Below are 26,770 nucleotides of genomic sequence, written 5' to 3'. Positions count from 1 at the left end.
GCCCTGGCTACCCGTAAGTGACATACAAGGATGCTAGGGTTGGAGACACCATTGTTTGTTCCATTAAAGTTGGTGCACTTGTTATTGGAAAGGATTGTCCCTCCGTAAAGTAAAACAAGACAGCAGTGAAAGAGCATCACCTAGTGGCTGGGAACGTATTACAAAAGGTCTGAAAAAATTTGATATTTTGTGTTCGCAGAACTCTCTAGGAGGCACAATTCTATTTTGCCTTGATCGCTGAAAATCCTTGTACTGTTCCTGCATTAATCTACGTTATTCATCCGTTTTCCACTTGGGACAGGTGGTTAGCGTGCTAACTCTCAAACTCCGAGGAAGGTAAAGAAAACAGTGAGGCTCAAATTCTGTTACTTCCTGACCCAGGTTCTAACAAACGCAGCCCTAGAACAAAGTTCACAACGCTCCTTACACTCAACTCCAAAGTGCCACATACAGGGAAAAAACAAGCTTTCACTGTGCTCACCATGCTAAGCAATGACCTCCGGAACAAACTCAGTGAAGAGGGAGTGACTAGGAAATGGGCGAAGGTGGAGGGCAGAGAAGGAGCATGTTAAAAATGTTGAGAAAAAATGCTGAAATGAGTCAATAACAAGCTGTGTGCAGACTCTACAATGTCTTAGCTTAGTTAACTATGACCTGTCACTGTGTCCAGACCTAGCACCTTCGGTGCCCGAATACCTCACGGGTGATTAGCCACACTCTACAAAACAACATAGCAACATAACAGAACAAATATGGTTGCATACTGCACTTTTGTATTTAGCACGTTTGCTTTGCGTGTTATTTCAGAAGAATTTCTCGACATGTTTAATATGCTCCTTCAGCAGCACCTGAAAGAACGGTTTGAAAAACACCAAGTCACCCACACCCAGCTGTCAGACGGAAAGGACAGAGCAAGTTGAATAAGCAACTGACTGTCACAAACAGAAATGTAATCTGTACCTAGTTAAAAGGGGAGCTGAGGTAGGATGAACTCTGAGGCATGTGGGTGATAACTGAAGGAGAAGCAGAGATGTACATGAGGAATCAGACAGCAAAAACAACCCTCTGAAGGGGCAAATCTCACAATTTCAAAACCATACGTTAGTGAGAACACCCAAGGCGGGCAAAGAGGCAGGGTAGGGAAAATGCCCATCTATCAATTCTAACTTTTTACTCCGTTATCCCCTCAACCCAGACCAGCCTCTATCCACATCCATGTTCCTTGGAGGAGCCTGCAGAACCAGATGCAAGACAAACACCGAATTTGGGAAAAATCGAGCGTAGAGTACCAAAGGCCAACCATGAATCCTCTGCATTGACTGTCACAAAAAACTTGCCTCACGAACTCCATACCTGCAAAACAGGACTCCGAATATCTTTGTGTATAATTACAAGCTGTCCTACTATGATCATAATTGTACCAGTGTTTTAATACTCAAGTTGTAATACACACATATACCACATTTGCTCATTGGATGGAAGACTGAAACCTGAAAAATATTGTCCCAAATGTGTCATCTTATGTGTTTTCAGGCTCTCTAAATCACCCTGCACCATACTTTGTCCTGTAAAATATCAAACCATATTGTGTCTATTCAACTGAAAATAATCAAAACAAATTAAACAATTGGTTTGCTTTTAAATCTGTATTCATCTTCTTGAACAATATTCCATTGAACAGCCAGACTCATGAATTCAATTTCAATGTATTTAAATCCAAAGTCAATCTATATTACGTTTAGTGGAGTTTAAAGCAGTTGGCTTTTGGCAAGTCAAACTTGAAATAAAAGAATAATAAATAAATACATTATCTCCCCTTTTCTTGGGCTTTTGCTTGAATACCTGATCTGGTGAGAGGTAGAATCCTGAAGCAATCCTTGGAGTGGAATGCTCCTAACCTCTTCTACGGAGGCTTCAAAAACATGTGACCATTGTTCCACAACACCTGCAAATATGACTAACACCGTAAGCGTGAGCGAGACACTCTTCTCACACCTGTAAGCGTGAGCGAGACACTCTTCTCACACCTGTAAGCGTGAGCGAGACACTTCTCACACCGTCCGGCTGAAAGAGGAGCCGCTCGTGACCACCCACGTCCTGTTGGAACATCAGATGTGCACAACTGCTTCGGTTCCCCCTGCGGAGTGTACGGATACACTCCTGACATACCTATATAAATGGGATTTCTGCAATCATGTTATTCTTACGATTTATCTCCGACCACACCGGTGCTTTGCACTCCGGTACAATCGAGTCTTATTTCATGTATTTCACCGCAGGAAATAACCAGTGATTAACCTTTCATATTATTTACAATATATACTCTGTACCTTAGCCTGTCACTCGGAGTCTTGCGTGCCCTACCACATATAAATACATCAACGAGTGAACAAATAAATCCAGAAATACATTTTGTCCTCTGCGTTTCAGCAAGGATTCACAAAAGAGAAGACTCCGGCTACCAAGCAGCTGTAGCTAAAACCATTACAACAAACACAACTGACTTCAGCAGATAATCCAACCCTCAAGTGTCGAGATACTTACAACTCGCGTTCAGCACCCAAAGCCTGGAGACATTGTTGTGCACCAATTCAACAGCGGGGCTCCTTCCGTCCAATTGGAGCAAACCAAAGGTCCCGTTCTTCAAGTCACGGACTATGATGTGGTCCACAGCCAGAGAGCTAATGGGTTCAAAACACACAGGGTTTAAAATATCAAGGTCATCATCCAGATATTATTTCTGCTAAGCTTACAGTAGATCTCTGATCGATTGTACTTCCAGGGACTGGGGTCTGTTGAAAGATTGTTTGAACAATTAGCAGGACTCATCCAGGACGCAACATAACATGTATATAGTGAGCGCCCCACAAGCCCTAAAAATAGAATTATTAACTGTAACCACTAGTGATGCGTAAAGCCACCCTAATTGAGCTCACTGGTCTCACAGCTTAATATGACCACAAGGAAAATTATGCTTCTAGTTCAAAATCATAATTCGGTTCATAACTTTATAAATGAGCTTAGAGTGTTTGAAGAGGGCCACCGATACCACGCAGCTATTCGGTTTGCCAATATTATCGATGTCTACCGATAGACTATCATCTCGGCTCCTAATCCACATTTCAGGTTCACTGGTGCGCCACGCTGATGTCTTTGCAGAAAGAACACATTTCAGGTTCAGCCCTGAGCATGGCATTTCCAGGCTCATAGATGTGTGCCCGCCTGGGTGTACACGTGAGATGACTCCACAAGTGCTGTCAGTGCACCTGTAACTTCAGCGGAGGGCGGCAGGGGCTACTTCACACAGGAAAGGAAAGGACAGGATGGTGATGGGAGGAAGGGTTGCCTTCGTACCTCCTCGTTCCTACAACTTGTCTTATGGAACATGAGTGATTCTGTTCAGGATTTTCAGCACTATTTAACTGTGCTTTTTTATTATTATTAATGTTTATTTCAGACATCGCCATCGATCAAAATATCACATTTTATCAACATCATTAATAACGCATAAGCATAAATACAGCATTAATATTATCAAACAACAATTTTATGATTCGTAGCACTTCTTACTGATATTAATTAAAAATGCAACTTCAAGTTGGTGAGCCACTAAAGTCTCGAGCTAGAAGCCTGTTGGTGGCTCAGCTCGAGGTCCTTCCAGTATCCAGCACAAAATGAGCGAACCTTTCAGGTGGCGTCTGCTCGCTACTGACACTCTAACTTCATGAGCCAAGAATTAGAGATAAAACTTCAACCTTTGATGTAAAATGGATAAAAGATATCACACTACTGGCTGAATTGCACAACATGAAACCAGAAAACCTGGGCTGAATCCTGGCTCTCCTGCGTTACCAAATTTTGTGCTCATAGGCAAATATTTAATCATGATGCCTTTTAACAATTGGCTTGACAAAACAGTCGTTACCAGGACTTATGTGATCAACCTAAAAAGAGCTTTCAGGAGTACCACAGAGATTTAGCCCCTCATTATGACATTGGCAGGCATTTTGGAAGACTGCCGTGCTGGCGGCTGCCAAAAGACTGCCAGTGTTGGTGGTCTCATGACTGCTTTATTACGAGTCAGAGACCGAAGACCGAAGACCGCCAGATTACAGACACAAAACCGACACCGCCAGGCAGGTCGAGGGTGGGAGTGAAGTGGTTCCACCTCCAGCACCGCCACACCCCAAGGACTCCTCCCAACATATTACGAGCAGTAATATCGCATGGCAGTCCTTGCATGGTGGTGCGGCATTGGCGACTGAAGCGCCGACATCCACTTCCTCCCGGATGACCACGTCGACGTGGGCTGCTGTGCGGCCCAGACTGGTAGGTGGAGTGACCGAAAGGGGAGTGTGGTAGGCGCATTCCTGTATGAATGTATGTGTGTGAACATGTGTGTGTGTGTGTGTGTTGAAATGTGTACGCGTGCGTGAAGGGGGAAGCGTGTGAATGAATGCGTGCATGAAGGGGGAGTGTGTGAGTGAATGCGTGCATGAAGGGGGAGTGTGTGAGTGAATGCGTGCATGAAGGGGGAGTGTGTGAATGAATGCGTGCATGAAGGGGGAGTGTGTGAATGAATGCGTGCATGAAGGGGTTGTGTGTGAATGAATGCGTGCATGAAGGGGGACTGTGTGAATGAATGCGGAGGGTGTTAATAAATGCAGAGGGGGCTGAGGGTGTGCATGAATGCGGAATGGGGGTGTTTGTATTTCAGTGTGAGAGCGAGTGGGGGTGTGTGTATGTCAGTGTGAGAGCGAGTGGGGATGTTTGTAGGTCAGTGTGAGAGTGAGTGGGGGTGCATGTATGTCAGTGGGAGAGTGAGTGGGGTGTGTGTATGTCAGTGGGAGAGCGAGTGGGGTGTGTGTATATATGCGTGTGGTCGGGTGGGTGTGTGTCGGCAAGTTTGTGGATAGGTGGGGTGTTTCTCTACAAATGTGTGGACAGGGGGCTGGTGTTTGCAAGTGTGGGGATGTGTGGGGGTGCGTGTGCTGGCAACAGGAATGGGGATTCCTGTTGCTGGTTGCATTACCACCGTGGTTTTCATGGCGGGGCGACTGCTGCAAAAAGCCTGGCGGTTTGCTGCCTCCTATTACGGCCGGCAGTCTTAGGCCTGCAGCCAGCACAGAGGAGCACACCGCCCTAAGCCCGCAGCAGCGATCGGACCAGACCTGCGGGACTGACAGCGTTGTGGCAGTTTGGCTTTGATCAAACTGCAAGGCTCATAATGCGGCGGTCTTTACTGCCGGATCTGCCGCAGAAGACCGCCACACTAGTAATGAGGGCCTTTGTCTCCTCTCTAATGTTGGTAGGTAGGAGTACAGGGAAACAGCCTAAACAAGGACTGCTGAACAACAAGGTGCGTTGTCCACAAAAGTGGAACAACGCTTTAGTGAACAACAACCGTTTTTCTCTGCCTTAACCACGCATGTCCTGAACAACAAACATGCATGGTTGAGGCAGAGGAAAACAGACTCAGGATTGGGCGAGGACGTGGTCAGGAAAGTGGTGGTGGGGTAGGGTTGGGGGTAATTTCAGTTTTTAGGGGCGGAGGTGGGGGTCACAGTAGTTACAGGGGTGGGGGGTCGGGGTAATTTTAGTTTTTAGAAGCAGGGTTGGGGTAGTTCACATTTTAGGGGCGGGGTGGGGGGGGTCACAGTAGCTTTCGGTTTTTATGGGTGTGGTGGGGGGTCAGGGTAATTTTAGTTTTTAGGGGTGGGGTTGGAGGTAGTTTTAATTTTTAGGGGTGGGTGTCGCAGTAGCTTTGGGTCGGGGGTCATGGTAGTTTGAGTTTTTAGGGGCTGGGGAGTCAGAGTAGTTTAAGTTTTAGGGGCAGGTTGGGGGGCTGCAGTACTTTTAGGGGTGGGGGTTCAGGGTAGTTTTAGTTTTTAGAGGCGGGGTCGGGTAGTTTTTGTGGCGGGGTGGAGAGGTAGCTTCAGTTTTTAGGGGTGGGGGCGGGGGTCCGAGTAGGATTGTTTTTAGGGGCGGGGTAGGATTGTTTTAGGGGTGGGGGGATCAGTGGGGGGGTCGCATGCTGGAACCGCGCATGCCTTTACCAGGCATGCCTTTACAACGAAAAATCATTAAGGCATGCATGGTAAAGACATTTGTGGTAACAACGCAGTCTTTGTTCCATCTACGTTGTTCAGGCATGTGTGGTTCCAGCATGCGTGGTTCAGTCGTATATTTGGAGAACAGGTTTTGATTAAGCAAACATTGTGTGCTTTCCCCCAAAAATGCTTTCCCACCATAAGTCTGGGATCATTTTGTTTATCCAGAGGCCTGAGCCAGCAGCTCTATGGTCGTGTAGTGAAGGCTCACTAGCGCGCAAAGAATCAAGCTTACAATGGGATGGACTTGACCTTTCCGGGGCACACATGTCACTGTAATGCTGTTAAATGGTCTTAGATAAGTAGTAGATAATTTACAGTGTTTGTATTTCTCTGGCAGCAGTGCGGACGGGAGGGGCACAATCATGAAGAATGTCACCTTCCTTTTCCATCATTACCTTTAGACTTTGAATTGCAGTTGTGCATTTGTGAATAAGTATGGGTTGCCCAGAGCTAGGCTAGTTTGCATTTATAGGTCTAACTTGACAGCGCAGCTGCCACCAGACATTATGTAATCAAAAAATAAAGCTTTAAGAGTACTGCTAAGAGAGGCTTAGGCTCCAATCACATCTTCGAAACCCATGTGTACAGGACTTGGTTGGGCAAAAGTTGTGTGCTTCCCCTGAAAACAGTGCTTGTGTTGCACATGTTTGATAGCAGCAAAGCATATACAGCAGGGCTGAGTTGTTTATGGTGGCAAGCCCAGAATCATGCCTCTAGGCCTATATGTTTATTATGTAATGTTAAGAAAAAGGCAGTAGACATGACATATTTATTGTGAATTGCATAGATTAACATCAATCCAGTTAAGGGTGGAGATTACTCTTTAGAAAGCCTGCAGAGAAGGATTTTAATTGGGCCCACTTGGGAGATTAAATTATAGATTACATATGAAGGGCAGGATTCCTCAATTTTTGGAGATTGAGGCGGCGTGGGATGCATTTAAAGCACAGGTGAGGGTGGAGACCTTGAACTTTGGGTGGAAACGTCAGAAAAGTCAGGCAGGACAACTTAAAAAGCTTTATATGGCATTAGAGGAAGCCGAGCTGCAGATTGTTGCAGTGATTGTTGCTGATGATGGTATTGAGGAGGCTCAATTTAAGGTTGCGCTGGCCAGGGCCGAAGTTACTGAGCTATCTGATAAGAAGGTGGCAGTGAAGTATATGGCACGGAGGAGGGAGTGTTATGAATATGGTGAGCGAGGAGGACACATCCTGGAAGTTCGAGCAAGAGATAGAGCCACACAACCAGCAATAATAAAGATTACAGATGAGCATGGCAAGATATTCTCAGACCCAGATGATTTTCATGAGGCATTTTGAGGGTTTTATGAAAGGCTTTACTTAGCGGAGAAAGAGGCAGCTGGCTTAGAAGGAGTCATGAAGAGTTTTTTTTTTAGACTTAAGTCTGTGTGGTGAGTCGAGCTCCACTGACAGGGACTTATTGGAAGCTGCCTTTACATTGGAGGAGCTTCAGGGAGCTATTGCAAGCCTGCCAGCAGGGAAAGCGGTAGGAGGAGATGGAATTCCGCTTGAATTTTATAGAACCTTTTTGAACAGATAAAAGTGGTCCAGCTGGTTTTATTTAGACAGGTGCAGGAAGGCTCACTAGCCCCAGCCTCTTGGCTCTCTGCAAGAATGTGTGTTTTTTTGAAGGAGGGAAAATCTCTAGAGAAGATTGGATCATATAGGCCAATAACATTGTCAAATAGCAATAAATAGATCTATACTAAGATCCTGGCCTCTCAACTGAACCAGATAATAGGTAAACGCGTTTCTCCCACTCTGCATGGGTTTGTCCCTGGTAGAGGCACTACCGATCATGTTCAGCGAGTAATTGCCCTTTTGGATTGTGCAACAGCTTCGGGGGCCCGCTGGCACTGGTATTTTTTTAAATGCAAAAAAGGCTTTTAATAGGGTATTATGGACCTTTTTGTGGGCTGTAATGATATAGTTTGGTATTGGCCCACAGTATATTGAGGCGGTTAAAGCCGTAATTCAAAACTCCACTGTGAGACTACAAATGATGGGGGTCAACCAGGAGGGATTTGAATCTCTAGGGACATTAGGCAGGGGTGCCCCTGTATTGTTTGCCCTTAATATCGACCTGCTTATCCGGAGACTTCAATATAATGCTTTAATCAAACTTGCTCAGAATTGGGGCTGGGACAGTAAGGTCCTGTCATATGCTGACAACATTGCTGTCATCACAACTGACCCCATTGCTACCCTGGAACAGATAGAGCAAGAGGTGGCGGATTTCGGCTGCTTCCTGGACTGTCTTCTTAACAGTGATATGACTCAGCTGGTTATTAATAAAAATCTGCAAGTACAGGACAGGAGGGTGGTAGAAAGAGCAGTCTTTTTAGGGGTGACTATAACTGCTGATGTAGATCAAGTTGTAGAAAACAACCTAACCCAGGTAATTGGAAAAGCTGTTAAGAATCTCCAAAGGTGGAATAATCTACATTTTACTACAGTTGGTCAGAGTAACATGGCTAATTGATGTTTCTTCTGAAGGTGTTGTATCTGTTCCGGGCCATTCCCCTAGAGCTTCAGGACTCTTGGTTTTCAATCATTAATGCGAATGTAACATGATTCCTATGGGCATTTGCTAAGCCCAGGAGGGCACTCAAATACCAGACTTTATCCAGGGAAAGAAGTGACTGGGCAGTGCCAGATTTGTACTACTGGGCCACAGCGCTCCGATCTATGTGTCCCCTATTTAGGGATTTAGGGGACAATGGGCAGGGATTCAGGACACCCATTATCTATGAAATTTTGTTTGGAAAATAAGCACAGGGTCTTTTTTGCGACAGGTGGAACCCAGCTATTTAAAAAAACACAGTTTAGGCTGCTGGAAGGGTCAAATAGAATCTGGGCCGCACTTTGAAGAAAATTGGGTCTTGTTCAAATGCACTTGTTGAAGCAGATATGCTAATTAGATTAACAAAAAGTTTGTAGAGAAACTAAGTGTAGAGAAAAATATGTGCACGTTTGAAAATGTGGCCACGGAGAATGGCAGCCACTTATATGAAAGTTGTACAAAAGAACTAAAATTGTGTGAAATAATGAAAATGTATAAGAATAATGTAGTAATATGTCATATTGAGGTGTATAACCTATATTTTGTATTACATCGTAGAAGCTAACTTAGCTGAAGTTGTGGCCTACTTTCCAGGCCTCCTACAGAAGCAGAATTAATAACTGTGCACTGTAGAAGTTGCTGATGCCTATAACCCGACCGTGAACTGTGTGCTTCGCTAGATTTTTCTGCAATTTACCGACGGACAGGAGATGATGAAGTCAATTTGATACAATTATGTGTAGAGTAGGCTAAATGTACTTTCCCAGGACTTGAACAATGAGAGCTCTGACTGAAGAGGAACATGCAACATTTTCGATACCTGAAGAGCCATATGATGAGGACATTGTACAGTGGACCAATCCATGAACTGGGAACGACAAAATATTAGAGCTTCTAGATTTGTAAAATAAACGTTATTGGTTAGGGTCATAACTACTGATTAATAAACCAATTAGGAATTAGGGGGATGACTGAAAAGCTCTAAGAAAAAGCCATGACAAGGGACTAAAACTTCAGATTGGATGCAGGAGATGCGAGGGGAGAATTGATGACGTCAGGAGCCGTGGTTCAAGATTCTATCATTGGGTTCATGCTCGTGAGAGCATAACGCGTTGCTGATCTATTGATGACCTGAAGATGAAGACTGACTTTGTTGCTGATCCATTCCGTGGATAGGTAGCTATGACAATGTGACTGATTAACTTGTGCCTTTTCTTCTAGGTACCAACTGCGCTGTTTTATAATTTTCCTCCTAGCTAGAGGTTTTTCCAAATTCATGTTTTTCCAAATTGTTTCGCATGAAGTCCCACATGCTGATGCTAATCTGGGTTAGGTAGGGTTTTTCTGTGTGACGTTGACAGTGACAAATGATTGACAAACTGATTGCAGAACTCTGCTACTTATGTTGATATATTCATCTTTGTTTGCTTCCGCTGAAGCTTTTGATCACATGTTTTCTCAGGTTCTGATTAGATTGTGTTATTGGTGGTTGCTAATAAACTAATTCTGAGCTGATTAAATAAAGACTGAGTTAACCGATTGCATTAGAATTGTAATTAATAGGGAAATAAAAATTGTTAAACGCTTTATCGAGTTGTGGTTTTCCATGAATTTTGTTATATTTGCCTATTGACTAATGATTCTCTTAATGGTTATTGATTGATTACATTGATTACTGATGTCACTGGTCATTACATGACTAGGATACTCCATGCAATCCAAAAGGTTAATCGGCCTATACGCGCCCCCTTGTAAGTTTTCTTATTAAGGACCAGGCGCGTTAGCACACTCTTATCACCAAAATCTAGGTCTACCTGATATTTGTTGTGGTCCTGTCTTTCAGGAGTGGGAGGCCAGTGGCATTTTAAGGTTGGGGACCTCTTCAGTCAGGGAGTAGTAATTACTTATGAGGAGCTAAGTGCGAAATTCGGGGTGTTGTGGATGGAGTTTTTTTTTTTTTTTAAATATGTACAGGTGCATGACTTCCTAATTAAGAAAAGTGATGGAGTAGCCAGCTTTCAGGGTATAGCCCTTATGGATAGCCCTAGGCATAGAAAACTGCACGATTATCCAGATTAAAAAATAACTGAATACAATAACTCTTGAAGACCTGGAGCGGCAGGCCGCTAAGTAGGCAATTAGGCCAGGGCTAGCACGGGCTGAGCATCTACTCTTGGAATCCTGTGGCCTCGATAACTCAGTTTTAGTATCAGCTAATTTACAGGCCCAGAATTTTAAAACAATTTTCAACCTCTATTAAATGCATCCTAAAATTGTAAAGTGGGTATTAAGTGCCCGCTGTGCAATTCTAGCGAGGCTGACATGGTCCATTTGTTTAGCAGCTGCCCTTCTTTAATCAGTTTTTGGAGGAAATTTTCTTATTTCATAGATAAGTACACAGTCAGTAAGGTGGCACTAACTCATCAGCTTATTTTGCTGGGGGTGCAGAGTGAAAGCCCCCAGCCCAATTCAAGGCTTTATTTTTATAGCCTTGGTTATCACCTTGCTCTATATTCCTCTTTTTGATTGGACAAGATGCAACCAGCTTTCCAACAGTGGCTTTCCAGGCTACTGGCAGCCTACAACTTGGAAATGGCGCTGTATGTTAAAAGGGGCATAAAACCTAGGCACATGGGGGAATGTATATGGGCCCCCCTAATTGTTTACCCAAACCAGGTAGACTCCAGGTGGCGAATAAGAGAATGGGATAGGGGTGGCTGTTGCACTCTGATAATATTTTTAGATTGGTGGTGTCTTCATCAGGGTTCTGCTCATTCTCACTTCCCTCACTAAAAAGGTACATTTAAGTATTTTTTTGTTACCTTTTTCTTTCTTTGGAAATTTTGTATAAAGCAAAAAGAGTTGTCTCTTCCTCTTGTTATTGACTTTGGTACTGCTGTCCCTCATGGGGTCAAGGAAGGTCCTGAGTGTGTGTTGGGGTGGGGGGAAGTAGTTGTGGGGGGTGGGGGGAGAGTAGTTGGAGGAGGGGGGGATACAAAAAAAACAATACTATAAAAAAAGCGAGATCTCAGAAGAGGATGGTGAAGAAGAACGGGTTTTATATGGAGAGCGTGAAAAGGGACATAAATGGACATTCTGTTTTGAAGATGTAAGCTCTGTGGGGAAAAAAAAAGACAAAGAAGAAAAGGCAGCTGCTACGGCATCATAGACACGATTTAGAAAGGTTCAGCATCAAAGAGCATCAGGTTTCCTTTTGCGCATCTGGCAAGTGATCACCAAATCTCCTTTTCTGAATGAGATGTCTTTTGCATGTCGCCTCTTGTCTGCATAAACATTCATGTTTTGTTTATTAACCAAACCAGTGTATGAATTATGCATTCACTTTTATCTTTTTCAGGTTAGTCCACTAGGTTACTTGTCTGTCATTGCCCTCCCACACATTAAAGTTGCAGGACATAGTGTTTTCTATGGATTCTCTTGAAACTTCTCACATTTTTGTGACCATTAAAAAGAAAAATATTATTTTGTAATGGAGCACTAAGAGTGGCAAAGTCTTGTATGTATCAGGAACAGTAACTGGCCATGCCACGAAAAGAATGTATTATTAAAACATCTTGTGGGGGGTGAGCATCTGCAAAAAGCTTGTACTTTTGCATGGTCAGGTATCATACTCCCATCAGAAAAGATATGACCAAAGAATTTCAGTTTTGTCTTCTTGAAGTCACTCTAGTCTGCATTCAAAGGCAAACCTGCATCACTGAGTATTTGAGATACTAGCCGGATAGCTCTATCGTGCTCCTTCTGTGCAGCTCCGAAAACAAATATGTCACTGCTATCATTGAGTGCATTCACCAAAGGCTGCATGAAGTTTCGAAGAGCGTCTTGAAAAAGTTCTGCAGCCAATGACAGACCAAAACTAAGGGCCTCATTATGACTTTGGCAGTCCGACTGACGGACCGCCAAAGCAGCAGGGGTGCTGCCTCACCCCTGTTGTATTACAATATTTCCACCAGGCTGACCGGTGGAAACATCTTACTACGATGTTTCCGCCAGTCAGCCTGGCAGAAACAATACAACGGCATTGGTATTGGCTCCCCTAACCGCTTCTGTGGCGCGGACATAACGGTTACGTCCTGCGGCATAGTGCTCGTGTGCCAAGGACGTAACCATTACGTCCTGGGCACAGAGCCCAGCGGGAGCGCTAGCGTTCCCTCTGGGTTCTTCCCTCTCACCCCACAAAGGCAGCGATGGCCCGACAGCCCCCCGACCCCCCTGTGACGTCAGCGCGTGATCGCGCACTGACCTCACAGAGGCCTCCTCCCATGAGCTTCCAGCGCGATCAGAAGAGAAATGCTCAGCATTTCTCTTCCGATCACGTGGAGGAGACCTGAGAGGCTTCAAAGGGAAGGAGAGGAATTTCCTTCCCTTTGAAGTCTTTCTGAGTATTTTAGCAGCCGGATTGCGAAGCGATCCGGTTGGTAAAATGCCCACCAGACACAAGGGATATATTTTTTATAAGAAATTGGCATAAGGGGAGCGACCTTTTGATTGGCCTATTTTTATGAGGCCAATCTGACCCCAAAGGGGACAGAAACCACTAGACACCAGGGAGTTTAAAAAAAAATGTTTTATGGGAATTTCACGCAAGGGGAGCGACCCCTTAGGCAAGGGTCGCTCCCCTGGGTGGCAAATTTATTTTAGGCCATTTCTGCCCCTCTGGGGGGCAGATCAGCCTATTTTAATTAGGCCAATCTATCCCCAAGGGGGGCAGAAACCACTAGGCACCAGGGATTTTTGTTGTTGTTTTACAGATGGGGAGCGACCCATCAGGCACGGGTTGCTCCCCTGGAGGGGCAAATTGTATTTAGGCCATTTCTGCCCCCTTTTTATGAGGCCAATCTGACCCCAAAGGGGACAGAAACCACTAGACACCAGGAATCTTTATTTTTTTGCGTCAATTTCACGCAAGGGGAGTGACCCCATAGGCAAGGGTCGTTCCCCTGGGGGGGGGGGGGGCAAATTTATTTTAGGCCATTTCTGCCCCCCTTGGGGGCCGATCGGCCTATTTCTATTAGGCCGATCTGCCCGGGGGGGGCAGAAACCACTTACACACACCAATCCCTGGTGCCTGTGTTTTGTTTGGGGGTGGCAGCCCCTTGGGCAAGGGTGGCTCCCCATGGGGGCACATTACTATTGTTTAGCTTATTTTTGGAAGGCATTTGCCCCCAAGGGGGCAGAAAGCCCACCAGAGACCAGGGAAGATTTGTTTTTCAAAATAAGAGGGGGGGGTATGGCTATACCCTCACCCCAAATAAATGGGGACAAAGTTGTTCTGCCCACCAGTGGGCAGATGGGGCAATTACCCCCGATCCACAACCTGGAGGGGGGGGGGGGGCAGAAAGTCTACTAGATGGCAGAAAGTCTAGTAGATGCCAGGGAATTGAAAAAAAAAAAAATAGCGGGGTGGTGGCTACCAACCAGTATGGGCCTGGTTATGCCCCCACCCCAACTGAAGGGGGTGACAGTCTTTCAGCTCTCCCCTGCACACTAAAACATCTTACCCCACGGCAAGCAAGAGGACATTTGATTATTTTGGGTTTTCGTTTGGGCCATGAGAGCTTGGCTAACTCTCAAAATCGTCCCACATGGCATGGTGAGTGCTGCACTTTATGGACTTTGGGACGCAGCCATGTAGAAAAATCCACAAGACCTAGACACATCTGAAAACTGAACATCTGGGTGATTCCAGGGTCGTGTGATTCACAGGCCCCCGCACCATTTTATTACCCACAATGCCCTGCAAACCTCCAACTTTGCTGGAAATCATACATTTTTGTGATGGAACCTTTCAGAATCTGCAGGAATCCACAAAATTCCTACCGCCCAGCATTGTCTCATCTATACTGATAAAAATTCTGCTGTACTTGTCAGCCTAAAAATGTTTTTTTCTCAAACTGCCCTTTTTGACTCGCTTTGGTTCCCCCTCAATTTCAACATGCTTTTGGCTCTTCCCGGTCACAAGTACTTGGCCCACCTACACAAGTGAGGTACCATTTTTATCGGTAGACTTGGGGGAACGCTGGGTGGATGGAAACTTGTGGCTCCTCCCAGATTCCAGAACTTTCTGTCGCCGAAATGTGAGGAAAAAGTGCTTTTTTGGCCAAATTGTGGGGTTTGCAAAGGATTCTGGGTAACAGAACCTGGTGAGAGCTCCACAAGTCACCCCATCGTGGATTCCCCTAGGTGTCTAGTTTAAAAGAAATGCACAGGTTTGGTAGGTTTTCCCAGGTGCCGGCTGAGCTAGAGGCCAAAATCCACAGCTAGGCAATTTGCAAAAAACTTGTTTGTTTTCTTTGGGAAAATGTGGTGTGTCCACGTTGTGTTTTGGGGCACATCCCGTTGCGGGCGCTAGGCCTACCCACACAAGTGAGGTACCATGTTTATCGGGAGACTTGGGGGAACCTGAGTGGAAGGAAATGTATGGCTCCTCTCAGATTCCAGAACCCCTGGTACCAAGGGCCCTGTGGCAAGGGAAGGTCCCCAAGGGCTGCAGCATGTATTATGCCACAATAGGGGACCCCTCACCAAGCACATGCACACTGTCCCTCCAGGTTGTGTGTACTGGTGGTAAGAAAAAGGAAACATCAACATGGCACCCCTCTCAGGGTGCCATGCCCACAAACCACTGCCTATGGCATAGGTAAGACACCCCTCTAGCAGGCCTTACAGCCCTAAGGCAGGGTGGATTATACCACAGGTGAGGTCATAGCTGCATGAGCAATATACCCCTACAGTGTCTAAGTACATTCTTAACATTGTAACTGCAGTGTAACTATATTGAGTTTATGGTCTGGGAGTCTGTCATTATGAACTCCACAGCTTTATAATGGCTTCACTGAATACTGGGAAGTTTCGTATAAACCTCCACAGCACAATAAACCCATACTGATGCCAGTGTGGGATTTATTGAAAAATACACCAACAGGGCATCTCAGAGATGCCCCCTGCATGTTAGCCAAACTGCTAGTGCGGGACTGACCATGTGCCAGCCTGCCACTTTCAGACAAGTTTCTGACCACATGGGGTAAGAGCATTTGTGCTGTCTGTCATCAGAAACAAGGCCTATTCTGGGTAGAGGTGCATCACACCTCCCCACTGCAGGAACTTTAACACCTGGTGGTGGGCCTCAAAGGCTCAAGCCTTGGGTTACAGTGCCCCAGGGTACTCCAGCTAGTGGAGTTGCCTGCCTCCCGGACAAAGCCCCACTTTTGGTGGCAAGTCTGGAGGGGAAAATTAGGGAAAACAGGGAGGAGTGACCACCCCAGCTAGGCCCAGTGTCCAGAGATGAGGTGACCCCCTCCCTGCAAAATCCCCCATCTTGGTTTGGAAGAAAAGAACCAATAGGGTTAGGGTTGTGCCCCCCTCCCCCAAAGGGAGTACACACAAGGGGGTGGTGTAGCCACCCTCAGGGACAGTAGCCATTGGCTACTGCCCTCTGACCCCTGAAACACCCCTAAATCCAGGATTTATGGGCTCTCCTGAACATAAGTCATCAGATTCCTGGCGCCCTGACAAGAAAGAAGGACTGCTAAGCTGAACCCCCAGCAGAGAAGAAGGAAGATGACAACTGACTTGGCTCCAGCCCTACCAGCCTGTCTCCTCCTTCAAAGAACCTGCACAAGAACAGCGACGCATCCAGCGGGACCAGCGATGTCTGCCAAGCTCCAGAGGACTGCCCTGCACTTAAAAGGACCAAGAACTCCTGTGGACAGCAACCAAGGACTCCAGCCCCACTCTGAATGTGTCCTGACCACGCTGCACCAGACGGCAATGGCCTGTGTCCACGGGGCCCAACCAAATAGTGGATCACCAGGTGATTGCATTTAAGTGCCCACCCTGGGTTGATCTCTCCTCCCCTCCATGATGGAGACACCTGCAGAGGTAATCCCGAGGACCCCCCTGACCACGAAAGCTCCAGACGAAGATAGCCGACGCCTAAAAGACCACTGTACCTGCAGCCCCCTGGCCTCGGAGAACCCAACCTCCGGTGCAGCTACGTTCAGCAGGTGGCCCTCCTCCCTGTCCAGCCTGTGGCTTGCCCAAGTCGGCCCCCTGGACCTAGCCTGCAGCATCTGATTGACCCCTGGGTCCCCTCATAGAGAATCATTGGAAACCCAACGCCTTGTTTGCACCCTGCACCTGGCCGTCCCAGTGCCGCTGAGGGTGTGCTCCTCTAAGCCCCCCAGATCTGCCCTCCGAAGTCACAGGTACTTACCAGCAGGCAGGCCTGGATCCGAGTGCCCCCAGTCTCCATAGGAGCCAATGTTAAATTTGCCTCAACTTTGACCTCTGCACCTGGCCAGCCCCATGTTGCTGGTGGAGGGTGTTTGGGGTTAACTTGAACCCCAACCTGTGGACTTCCTAACCCCCAGAGACTGGAACTGTAAGTCAAGAACTTACCTGTGAGTTGTACTAACTTTTCTTCCCCCTACGAACTGTTTCCGAAAATTGCACTGTCATCTTTTAAAACAGATAATTGCCAATATTTTAAAAACTGCATAACTTATCAATTTCAAACAAAGTACTATTGATATATGTGTGAAATACGAATCTATTGAAGTAATAACCTGCAACTTGAATCTTGTGGTTCTAGAAATAAAGAAAATATATTTTTGCTCTATAAAAACCATTGGTCTGGAGTCAAGTTATTGAGTGTGTGCTTCTTCTATTGTCTGTGTGTGTACAACAAATGCTTTGCACTACCCTCTGGTAAGCCTAACTGCTCGACCACACTACCACAAAAGAGAGCATTGCTATTATCTACTTTAGCCTCTGTTAAGCCTCTGGGAAACACCTGGATTCTGTGCACACTATATCTCATTTTGATATAGTATATAAAGAGCCAGCTTCCTTCAATGTTTAAGAATGCATTGAATCTCAAGTTCAATCCAGGACCAATCTGACAGTATGTGACTTCGTCAGTTCCCTGCATTTTCTCTAAGACTTCTTTCACACCATCGCCAGCAAGATTTTTTAAATATTTGATAATTTGTCTGTTAACAGTTTCTTTAAGTGAATCAATGAAATCTTCAAATGTCTCTGTAGACGGACTGTCCCTATCACCAGTATTTTGCCTTTTGGCAGTATTAACAGGTGGTGGTGGTTTCAGGAATGCTGCAGCATTACAGTTCACTTTGGAACATACTGACGTGCTCATTCACTCTGTAGGGTGGTCATGTTTGAGCAAGTCTTTTTTAAAGTCTTTTGAGGTGGAAACCTCAGGATCGTCTATAATATTAATTGGAATGGTGTCTTCTTTCTTAGCTGCCATCTTCAAGTTTCATGAATTCAACTGTTGCCTTCAACTCTTTGCTTTTGGAAGACCTATGAAATTGTTCTGAGCCCCAGTTGGCAGCTTGATGGGCAACTGCTTTGGGTATGGACAGTTCTGTAAGCACAACCTGGAACACTTCTCCTTAAACCATTCCGTTAAATGCTGTGGTTCGAAGAATCTCTTTAGCGAGCTTTGTAAAGTATGTATTTCCTCTGTTCCATCTGGCAATTTGCCTTTTCTAACACCTGATTGAGCTCCGCCTTGCAGAGATTCTGTTCTCAGCATTATCTGAGGATTGATAATTGTTTATAACTGTGCTTTGTAGACCTGGTTGTATCCGCCTTCAGCATTAACGCTCCATGCACTGTATAACTTTATTTTGCATGGCAGCACGTTACCTTTTTCTATGATCTTGTCATAGCTTCTTGACCAAAGATGTGTAAACTTCTTAGTGAAGCTTTCTTTCCATTCACACGCTTCACACCAGCACGATTTGCACTTTGACTCCACATACGTCAACCATCAGCTTGGCACTTCGACAAAGCACATGAGGCATGCACAAGCAGTGTGCTTGAACGGGAAACTCTCCAGAAGACCACATTATTCTTCTGGTTACTTATTCCCTATCTTGTCGCCAGTTGTCATGTTTTTCCCAGCTTGGGTACCTGCCAATGACTATGTCACACACAGAGCCATCAATCACACATCTTTAATCCTCTGTTTGTACCTGTGAACTCAAACTTTCTAAACCCAGTTTTCATTCTATTCTAGCGATTATATCACACTGATACAGAGGCGCTGGTAGTCAGAAAGGTTCTGTTCTAAATCATGCAAGACATAACAGGGGTCATAGAAGCAAAGACATTCACTAGGAGGGAAAATTTGTCATTTAACTGGGAAAGAGACTTGGAGCTTTTATTATTCTTAGAAAAGCTACTGCAGCTTCCAATGTTTCAAATAGCTTCTGTCTTCAGGACTTATCTTTCAAGTGTGGTTTATATGCAGGTGAATGAGATGATTGGGGACAATGTATTTAAAGGTTCTAAATATCTTCAGGGGAGTGTTAGAGGGTAGAAGTAATTGTTTTAGAAAGGTGGGAGTGGGACTAGCTAGTGTGGAAAGTATGGCTGTATTTAGTTCGCCTAGTCATTCGATTGAGCTTGACAGCCATAAAGTTCTTGTTAGCATGAGGCATTCCGTACGTCCTGAGTCCTTGAAAAGACTCTGTAATTCCTTCTGGTAAACCTCCATGAATTAATTACACTCACAAATGTGCAAATTTTCTGGATTTCGTCCAAGTGAAGACAATTTATGGAGAGAAATGTTAAATTGGTTTTCATTTAAAGCAGCTTCAGTGTTTAAAGCAAGGAAGAAACATTGGAATAGCCTTCCAATAATATTTAGCACTTGGGTCTAACTCTTCAGCATACACAAAAGTCTTGTCAGAACCCCTATTCTGGAATGTAAATTACCTTGATGGGTCTTCAGAATGCATCTCCCAGTATATTGAGATTATGTCGCAGGAAGCTGTCTTGACATCACCTGAAATAAGTAGTCCATATTTATCAAATGGTTATGGCTAATTTGTACATATATTATATTACAGCAACTATTGATATATGAATACAAATACATTTTATGTGCAAGAATACAGATCTAACAAAAACTATTTATTGTAGGATATAGTTCTCAAAGAACATTTACAGATATTTCTCAGTTGAAGATTTGCATGCACAGAGCGTATAGGTTAGACAACGAAGCATAAAGTACACAGGGGCTGTGTTGTGTCTCGATATCATACTAGTCAACAATATGCACTCTTTGAAATACTCCTAAATTCACATTTCATTTCCTATTGCAATAGGAGTTGCCTGGCATTTGGTTGAGGCCACATATATGCAGTTGTCTGTCTATCTGAAAGCTCCACTAAATTTGTACATACACTTTCACTAAAACTAGCAACAGTAGAACAAAAGTTGTACAGCGTTCTGAAGAGATGCTTCTAACAATTCAGTGCTTATTTTCCACCTGTCCGCTGATGTACGGTTACATCAGCGTGGGAAGATAGTTCTCTACTTTCCAAAGTAGAGACTACACTGTTACATACAGATTAGGGCTTTCTAGAAATAACTATGTTGTCCCAGTGCTCAGGCCGCCTCAAAATGTCAAAGGTTCCACTTCTCGGCCTAATCATTCAAAAACTCCAACTTCGTTTGATTAAAATCCATTTGATTAAAATCCATTTGATATCTTGGCAAAGCTCCAAAAAGTAGGTGTGTGATTTATTAATTTTTCTTTCATTAAAAAGTACTTTGTCCAGGTTCACTGGGGAATTGGTTCATTTTTGTTGTCCACGGAGTGCTACTGCTGACATGTCTTAGGCGGGCTTTAGGTAGACAGCCACAAAGCTCAGCCCAAAGTAGGACTGCTTGTGTGAAGACTGTCAGTAAAGACTGTGCTCTCTGTCATCATTAAATATAGTTGGCAGAAACGTTAAACAAGGCTGATAGGAACATTTAACTATGAAAGTCTAGTGTGTCTGATGATGGCGGATATTCAGATGGCTTAACCAGTCTTTTCATTTCAAACCATCAAGCGCCTGTGGTCAGAGGAGTTTTCCAGCAGCTATTAATTTCTTTTGGTAAATGCTAGTTAAGCAAGTGTCCTTGCCTCCCCAATTTTGTTTCACTTGCCGTGTTGCAAGATATCATTCAAGTAACTGGTCAAACATTATAGGCTTTTGAACTACCCTGAATGGGAAGCTATTTAATAAAAGTCACCTGAAAATTGAAACAACTTAAGAAGTGGGCTGCTCTTTTCAATTTGTAGCTCACAAGATCGACAACTTAGAGCTTAGAGTGGTTTCTATTTCTTGACCACCGTAACCGAGTGAAATAATTGCTAGCACTTTTCATGGGGTGAGAGTGTGGATGGGAGGGGCTAAAATAATACTGTCACTATTCAACACCTCGTGTCATAAGAAAAAACATTTTAGCATTTGCAAAAGTTACATCCTAGGACTAGCAAATGGATTCCACCAATTTAAGCCCCCCTGCATTTTTCACTTTTTCAGTATCCATTTTAGTACTTTTACGGAGCGTCAGTCCTACTCATAGGAAATTCTGGCCTCCCCACAGAGTAAGGCCCTTTGCCAGTACTTGGCCTTGTTCCTGGGTAAGGAAATGATGGGGAGGAAATCAGCAGGTGCCAATTACCTCTTCACACTGCACCTGGCCTGGCCAGGCCAAAATCCACAGAAACAAAGGAAGGCAGTCTGACCTCTGGAGCCAAACACAGTGGGGGCTCCTCTTTGACGTTTTGGTGGCAAGAGGGTCAAGCACATGTGTCAGTTTGGGGGGGGGGGAGGGGTGGACTGAGGCTCTCTTGGAAGGCCTTTCCCTAGATCACATCAAGCCACTACCTTTGAATGTCTCAGAATGCTGTGCAGAAGGGTTGGGTTTGGGGGTTTAATGACAATTTGGCACTGAAGGATTGAGTAGAGGTGCCTACCTTCTAGAACTTCTCAATCCCACTTAAAAACAAATGCTCAAGGGTATTGGAGGATGGTGGAGAACTCAAAGGACCTGGGAGTGACAATGCTGAGGGACAGCCCCCTGACTCCACTGCAAGGATAGACTTAATGACTTTTGGACTCAGACTGGCACCCAGGCACAAGTTGGGTTTCTCCAGGGCCAGTGGTGCTGATCCCCTTATGCCATCAGAAGGACAGTAGAGAGAAATGGACCTGCTGGTGAGAGGTGCTGGAGGGCTCCTTCTAGAAGTTCTGTGGACTGACATACAGATGGATGCCTCTCTGCTCCTGACACACAGGTGCCCTGCAAAACAGACAAAGCCACGGGGTCTAGAGAGTGCAGCAAGGAGTGTACTCTGCTGGTGGGCTGTGGTGGGGTTGCTGAGGGAGTCCTCGGACAAAGGGAGGTGCCAGAAGTCAGAGGAGGATACCAAGTTCCAGAAACAGAAGTACAATGTAGGGACCACATGCCTGAAAAAATTGCTCCTGGTAGCTAGCGCTAGCTACCAAGAGCAAAATGACAACAAATTTGTGTAAATCTGCCCCACGGTGCTGGGGAAACAAGCCGGAGAAAATGGAGCATGTATCGCACCACTACAGTTTCTAAAAATACTCCCTTGGAAGGATCAATGCAACTTTCATCTTTAATTTTATTAATGGTGAGGGGCTTCCTTTCCAGAGCAGGCCTTGATCCACCGGAACCCCAACCCCTAGGGCCCGATACTAACAAAGCTGTCCCAGGGGATCCCACCTCTCTGAGACAGGAGAATCTGCCATGCTCCTACCGCGGTCTGTCTGGGAGGAGCGTGGTATATACAGCACAGACCCCTTGAAATGAGATACCAGCTCTTGCACAACAGCAGCGTAAGCCAGCTGGGGAGCCAGCTGGACACTGAGAATGGACTCCCTGAGCTGCACCAACAAGATGCAGAACTAAGATCCATGAGCGAGAATGGGCACTCAGTGTTGAAAAAAAAGAAAATGGACAACATGGCATTAGACCAAATTTCTGAAAAATTAAATGGGCAAGTTTGCTTTAAAAAAAAGAGAAAAGCCTAAAGCAAAGCTGCTCATACAAAATGTACTATGTTGGAGAAGGAAATTAGCCTATTTTTCTTCTGTGGTGCTCCAGGAAAGGCACGTCACCACCAATGATTTGAAAGTGTGATTGGAAGGAGCAGCCAAAGCTGCAGCAGTACCTTAGAAGATGTCTCCAAACAGCTTTCCCCAAGTCTCCACGGGGTTATATTTATGTTTCTGTATGACGTTTCTAAGGTTCTCCAAGCTTTGCGTATGGCTCTAGAAAGCTGGGACCCCTTTAGGTTGGTCTTACGACTAGAGTAGCAGCATATTGGAAGTGAAAGAAAGACTCTTGCACACACTGAATGTGGAGCGTTACAGGCTTTAATGAAGGTTATTGAAAGATGGAACTGTCCCTAGTGCTTTTAATGGTATCAAGTTTTGTGTGATCTATTGTTGCCCTCAGTAAATGTGTTGACAGCTGACAAAGCCAATAGTCATGCTTTCTGTTAGAGACACCCCTTTTATTATGTCTGATATATGTTGGGGGTACTGTGGTCATGGGGTATAGGACTCACTAGGGGTGTAACATGTTAGGAAGGTGTCACCAAAGGTATCTCTATCTGCCTATTTGCAAATTAATGCATAGTATTCAGTAGTGTGTGCATAATAAAGTACTTTTCTGTTCTAAAAGAAAAAGCACTAACTAGACAACGATTTATTGAGGGCTGTTTGTTGCATACCAGTAGACTAGGGCACTATCCCACACCATCTCCACTGAGTACATCTTCGACTTCTCTGCTTTGCTAGCCTTGAAAGGATTAAGTGCTACAAAGAGGTGCTTGGTTCCCAGCAAAAGGAAAGCAGCAGACTTATTACTTGTGAAGGACTCATTTCCTTTGCAAATAATAACCCATCTAATGCACTAAGCATGCAGCAGTGAAGCAAATGTTGTATTCTATTACAGTGTTCCAGAAATAATAAGAATTAAATGAAAAACAAAATTTGGTGATGTGAGAACATGTGAGTTTGTCATCTGTTCCATTGCCTTTCCAATATTCCCTGGCTTTGTTGCTGCTGCGGTTATATCAAGAACACAACACATGCTCTTTGAAGCAGCCAGTCACAGTCAGTGGGTTTGGAATCCTGTACAGTCCCACCTCCTTTATAGTTCAGATCAGAAAATGTTTGATTATAATCACCAGACTACCAGGGCTTCCACTTAGGACTAGGCCCCAGTGAAATTTCTAACATAATCATGCATATTTTCTTTACTCACAATTTCCAAAATCATGCCACATGGCTGCTGTTCAAACCACTTGTGTCTTTTGTACTTTTTTGTGAATGGATGTCAAAAGCATTTTGTGCTAAAATGTATCGCTAAGTGCTGGTTTTACATTTCACCCAATTTCACATAATGTTGTCACCATTTTGCGGAATTACATAAAAGCAAATTATGTGAATTTCACATACTGGACAACAGAAAGGGACTAATTAAATGGTTCTCCATTAAAGTCTATAATGATTATTTACAACCACTACCCCTACTCTGACTTGCATTGACTTCTTACTTAATGTCATAATGTTGCAGCTAAATGTGCAATATTTTAGGTGGAAAGGAACTCTAATGCACCACTCCCATCCAACCTTTTCGAGTTTGCTTGCTACAGATCTGTAAATGGGTGCCCTTTAATAAGAACAATATTAGCCCCCTGCAGCTTGACAGTGCTGTCCCTTTAGTAGACCATCACTCCCTTCATAGTTCCAGGTGAACTGATCTGGTAGACAGAGGTGATCATATATGGGATAAAGTACCCTTGCCAAATATTATAAGGACATTGCAAGTCACAGAGAAGTTCCATAACCATAAAGAGGAATGAGGCCAAAAGCCGAGTTCCTTTATAAGTTTATGGCACACTGAGGTGACTTACTACATCCATATAATAAATGGAAACACCATCACCTTTCCCACAAATCACTTAAAACCTTGGTGTGTACCTGCTGGACCTGGCCCATTTTGCAGGGTTATTCCCAAACATTTTGCCTACTCCCTCCTATTTTTCTGACCTGTTTTTGTTGGCTTTAGGATTCTGGGCACTTTACCACTGCTGACCAGTGCTAAAGTGCAAGTGCTCCCTGTCTAAATGGTATTCGTGATTGGTTTATCCATGATTGGCATATAGGAGTTACTTGTGAATCCCTAGTAAAGGGCACAATGTGTGCCCAGGGCCTGCAAGTCAAATAGTACTAGTGGGCCCGCAGCACTGATTGTGCCACCCACACAAGTAGCTCTGTAAACATATCTCAGACCTGCCATTACAGTGTGTGTGTGCAGTTTTAAACTGCTATTTCGACCTGGCAAGTGCACCCACATGCCAGGCCTAATTCTTCCCTTTTATTACATGCAAGTCACAAACATTGGGCATGGTGCAGCGTATTTAAAAGACAGGGCATGTACTGGTGTACTTTACATGTCTTGATAGTGAAATACTGCTAAATTCATTTTTCACTATTGCAAGGCCTATCTCTCCCATAGGGTAAAATGGGGATTGCCTTGAAAAAAAGTTTAAGTCTAATATCTCATTGGGAGCAGATAAAGATATGGATCTCTGATCTCACAATTTACAAAATACATCTTTTGGTGAACTTGGTTTTTGAACTGTGAGTTTGACAATGGCACTTTTAGAAAGTGGCCATTTTCAAACCTAATCATTCGGTTCCTCTGCCTGTCTGCTGAATACACGTCTGGGTCAGGATGACAGTTGGTCTGTTTGTGCATTCACTCTAGACAGTCACACAAAGTGAGCTGAGTTGTGCCCTGTATATCCTGAACTATGGGATACCATCATGGCCAGATTACAGAATAACAGAGTAACAGTCCAGTGTTTGGTGGCCCCAGGTCCATAAGGATACCAACTGGGGTGTGAGTTTCATTTCCTCGCCCAATGTTTCTGCAATCTTGCCACTCACCCAGTTTTGTATATTCTCAGAGTGTCTGTAGTAAAGTGCCCTGGAAATGGCACCCACATAGGCATTAATCTTCTGATGCCCGACCGATCTTGAACAGGTGGGTTCTGATGTAATAAGCTCTGTGCAATATTTTTTAATTGTATCAGGTGGAAGCCCGCCCGGATTGCGACCTCCATAGGGTACCCACATGTCTGACTTCAGTTGTCATCCTCGAAATTGCCCAGATCCCTCTACCATGGCTCCCTCAAGTGGTCTAGTGGAGTAGATCGGATATAGTGCATGATCTGTCAGGGGGGGGGGCCCAACACCCTATATTGCAAAAGGGATTCTTCTTCTATTTCAGCCTGTAGCACCTCACATTTATTGAGAAGAAAACACAACTGTTGGTACCTTTGAAATTGACTCCCTGACATTTCATATTTAATTTGCAGGTCGTCAAATGGGATTACAATGCCGTCCCTCCATACGTCACCCAGTTGTAAGATCCCCAACAAATCCCATTATCAGTCCCCATCTATGTTTCTCAACCTCCAAAAAAGCTCCGAGTCCCACAGGGGGTCCCCAGTGTCACTTTGTCCTGCCACCCTATTGTATTTGTCCCTCTCTTCCAGGGCTATGGCTTGTGTTGGGGTAGGAAGGGAGGCGTCCCCCCTCCTCCATAGATTTGGCAGAGATAGCCTCCAGGAGCCATAGCCTGCCCTCGGTAGGGTTCCTGTTGTCATGAAAAGGACCACTCATTAACCATCAGCAAATGGGAAGCCCAGTAAAAGAGGTGAAGATTTGGGAGGGCAATGCTTCACTCTGTTGGGCCTCTTGTCAGCGTTGACAGAGCTATTCTGGGTATCACTTCATCCCAAAGCAGCACTTTCGTGACTCTGCCCACCCTGTGAAAGAAGGCGTCTGGGACCCGATATGTAGTGTTCTGCAGAATGTGTAGAAATTGGGGCAAGTAGATCTTATAGAGGGCTGCTCGGCCCAGGAGGGAGAGCGGTAGCTTTCTCCACCTCTCTGCGAGAAGCCTCCTAGACTGTCTCCATATTCTCTGCACTGTTGGGGGTCTGCCATGTAAAGAAGGATATCACCTGCGTACAGCGAGATGACATCTTCCCAATCTGGTTCCCATTGATGGCCCCTCATCAATGGGTCCACCCTAATCCATGAGGCTAGGGGTTCAAGGGCCATCGTGAACAGCAAGAGGGATAGTAGGCAGCCCTGTTGGGTGCCCCTGGAAAGTCCGAAGTGCCTCAACAGGGCCCA

At 44.9% G+C, this 26,770-nt stretch overlaps 1 protein-coding gene across 1 annotated transcript in view; it reads right to left on the bottom strand.

The window, feature by feature from the left end:
• Positions 1-26,770, bottom strand: part of LOC138288590 (uncharacterized) — a 95,776-nt gene that overhangs the window by 35,645 nt on the left and 33,361 nt on the right. Inside the window, exons 4-5 of the mRNA XM_069230090.1 lie at positions 19,464-19,533; positions 2,545-2,681 (exon numbers count right to left, since the gene is read on the bottom strand). Coding sequence (XP_069086191.1) covers positions 2,545-2,681; positions 19,464-19,533 — 207 coding nt within the window. The remainder of the gene's footprint in view (positions 1-2,544; positions 2,682-19,463; positions 19,534-26,770) is intronic.

The sequence above is a fragment of the Pleurodeles waltl genome, chromosome 4_1 (genome assembly GCF_031143425.1).
Source record: "Pleurodeles waltl isolate 20211129_DDA chromosome 4_1, aPleWal1.hap1.20221129, whole genome shotgun sequence".
Classification (NCBI taxonomy): Eukaryota; Metazoa; Chordata; class Amphibia; order Caudata; family Salamandridae; genus Pleurodeles; species Pleurodeles waltl.
The sequence above is the reverse complement of the archived record's forward strand: the minus strand, read 5'-3'. Positions and strand labels throughout refer to the sequence as shown.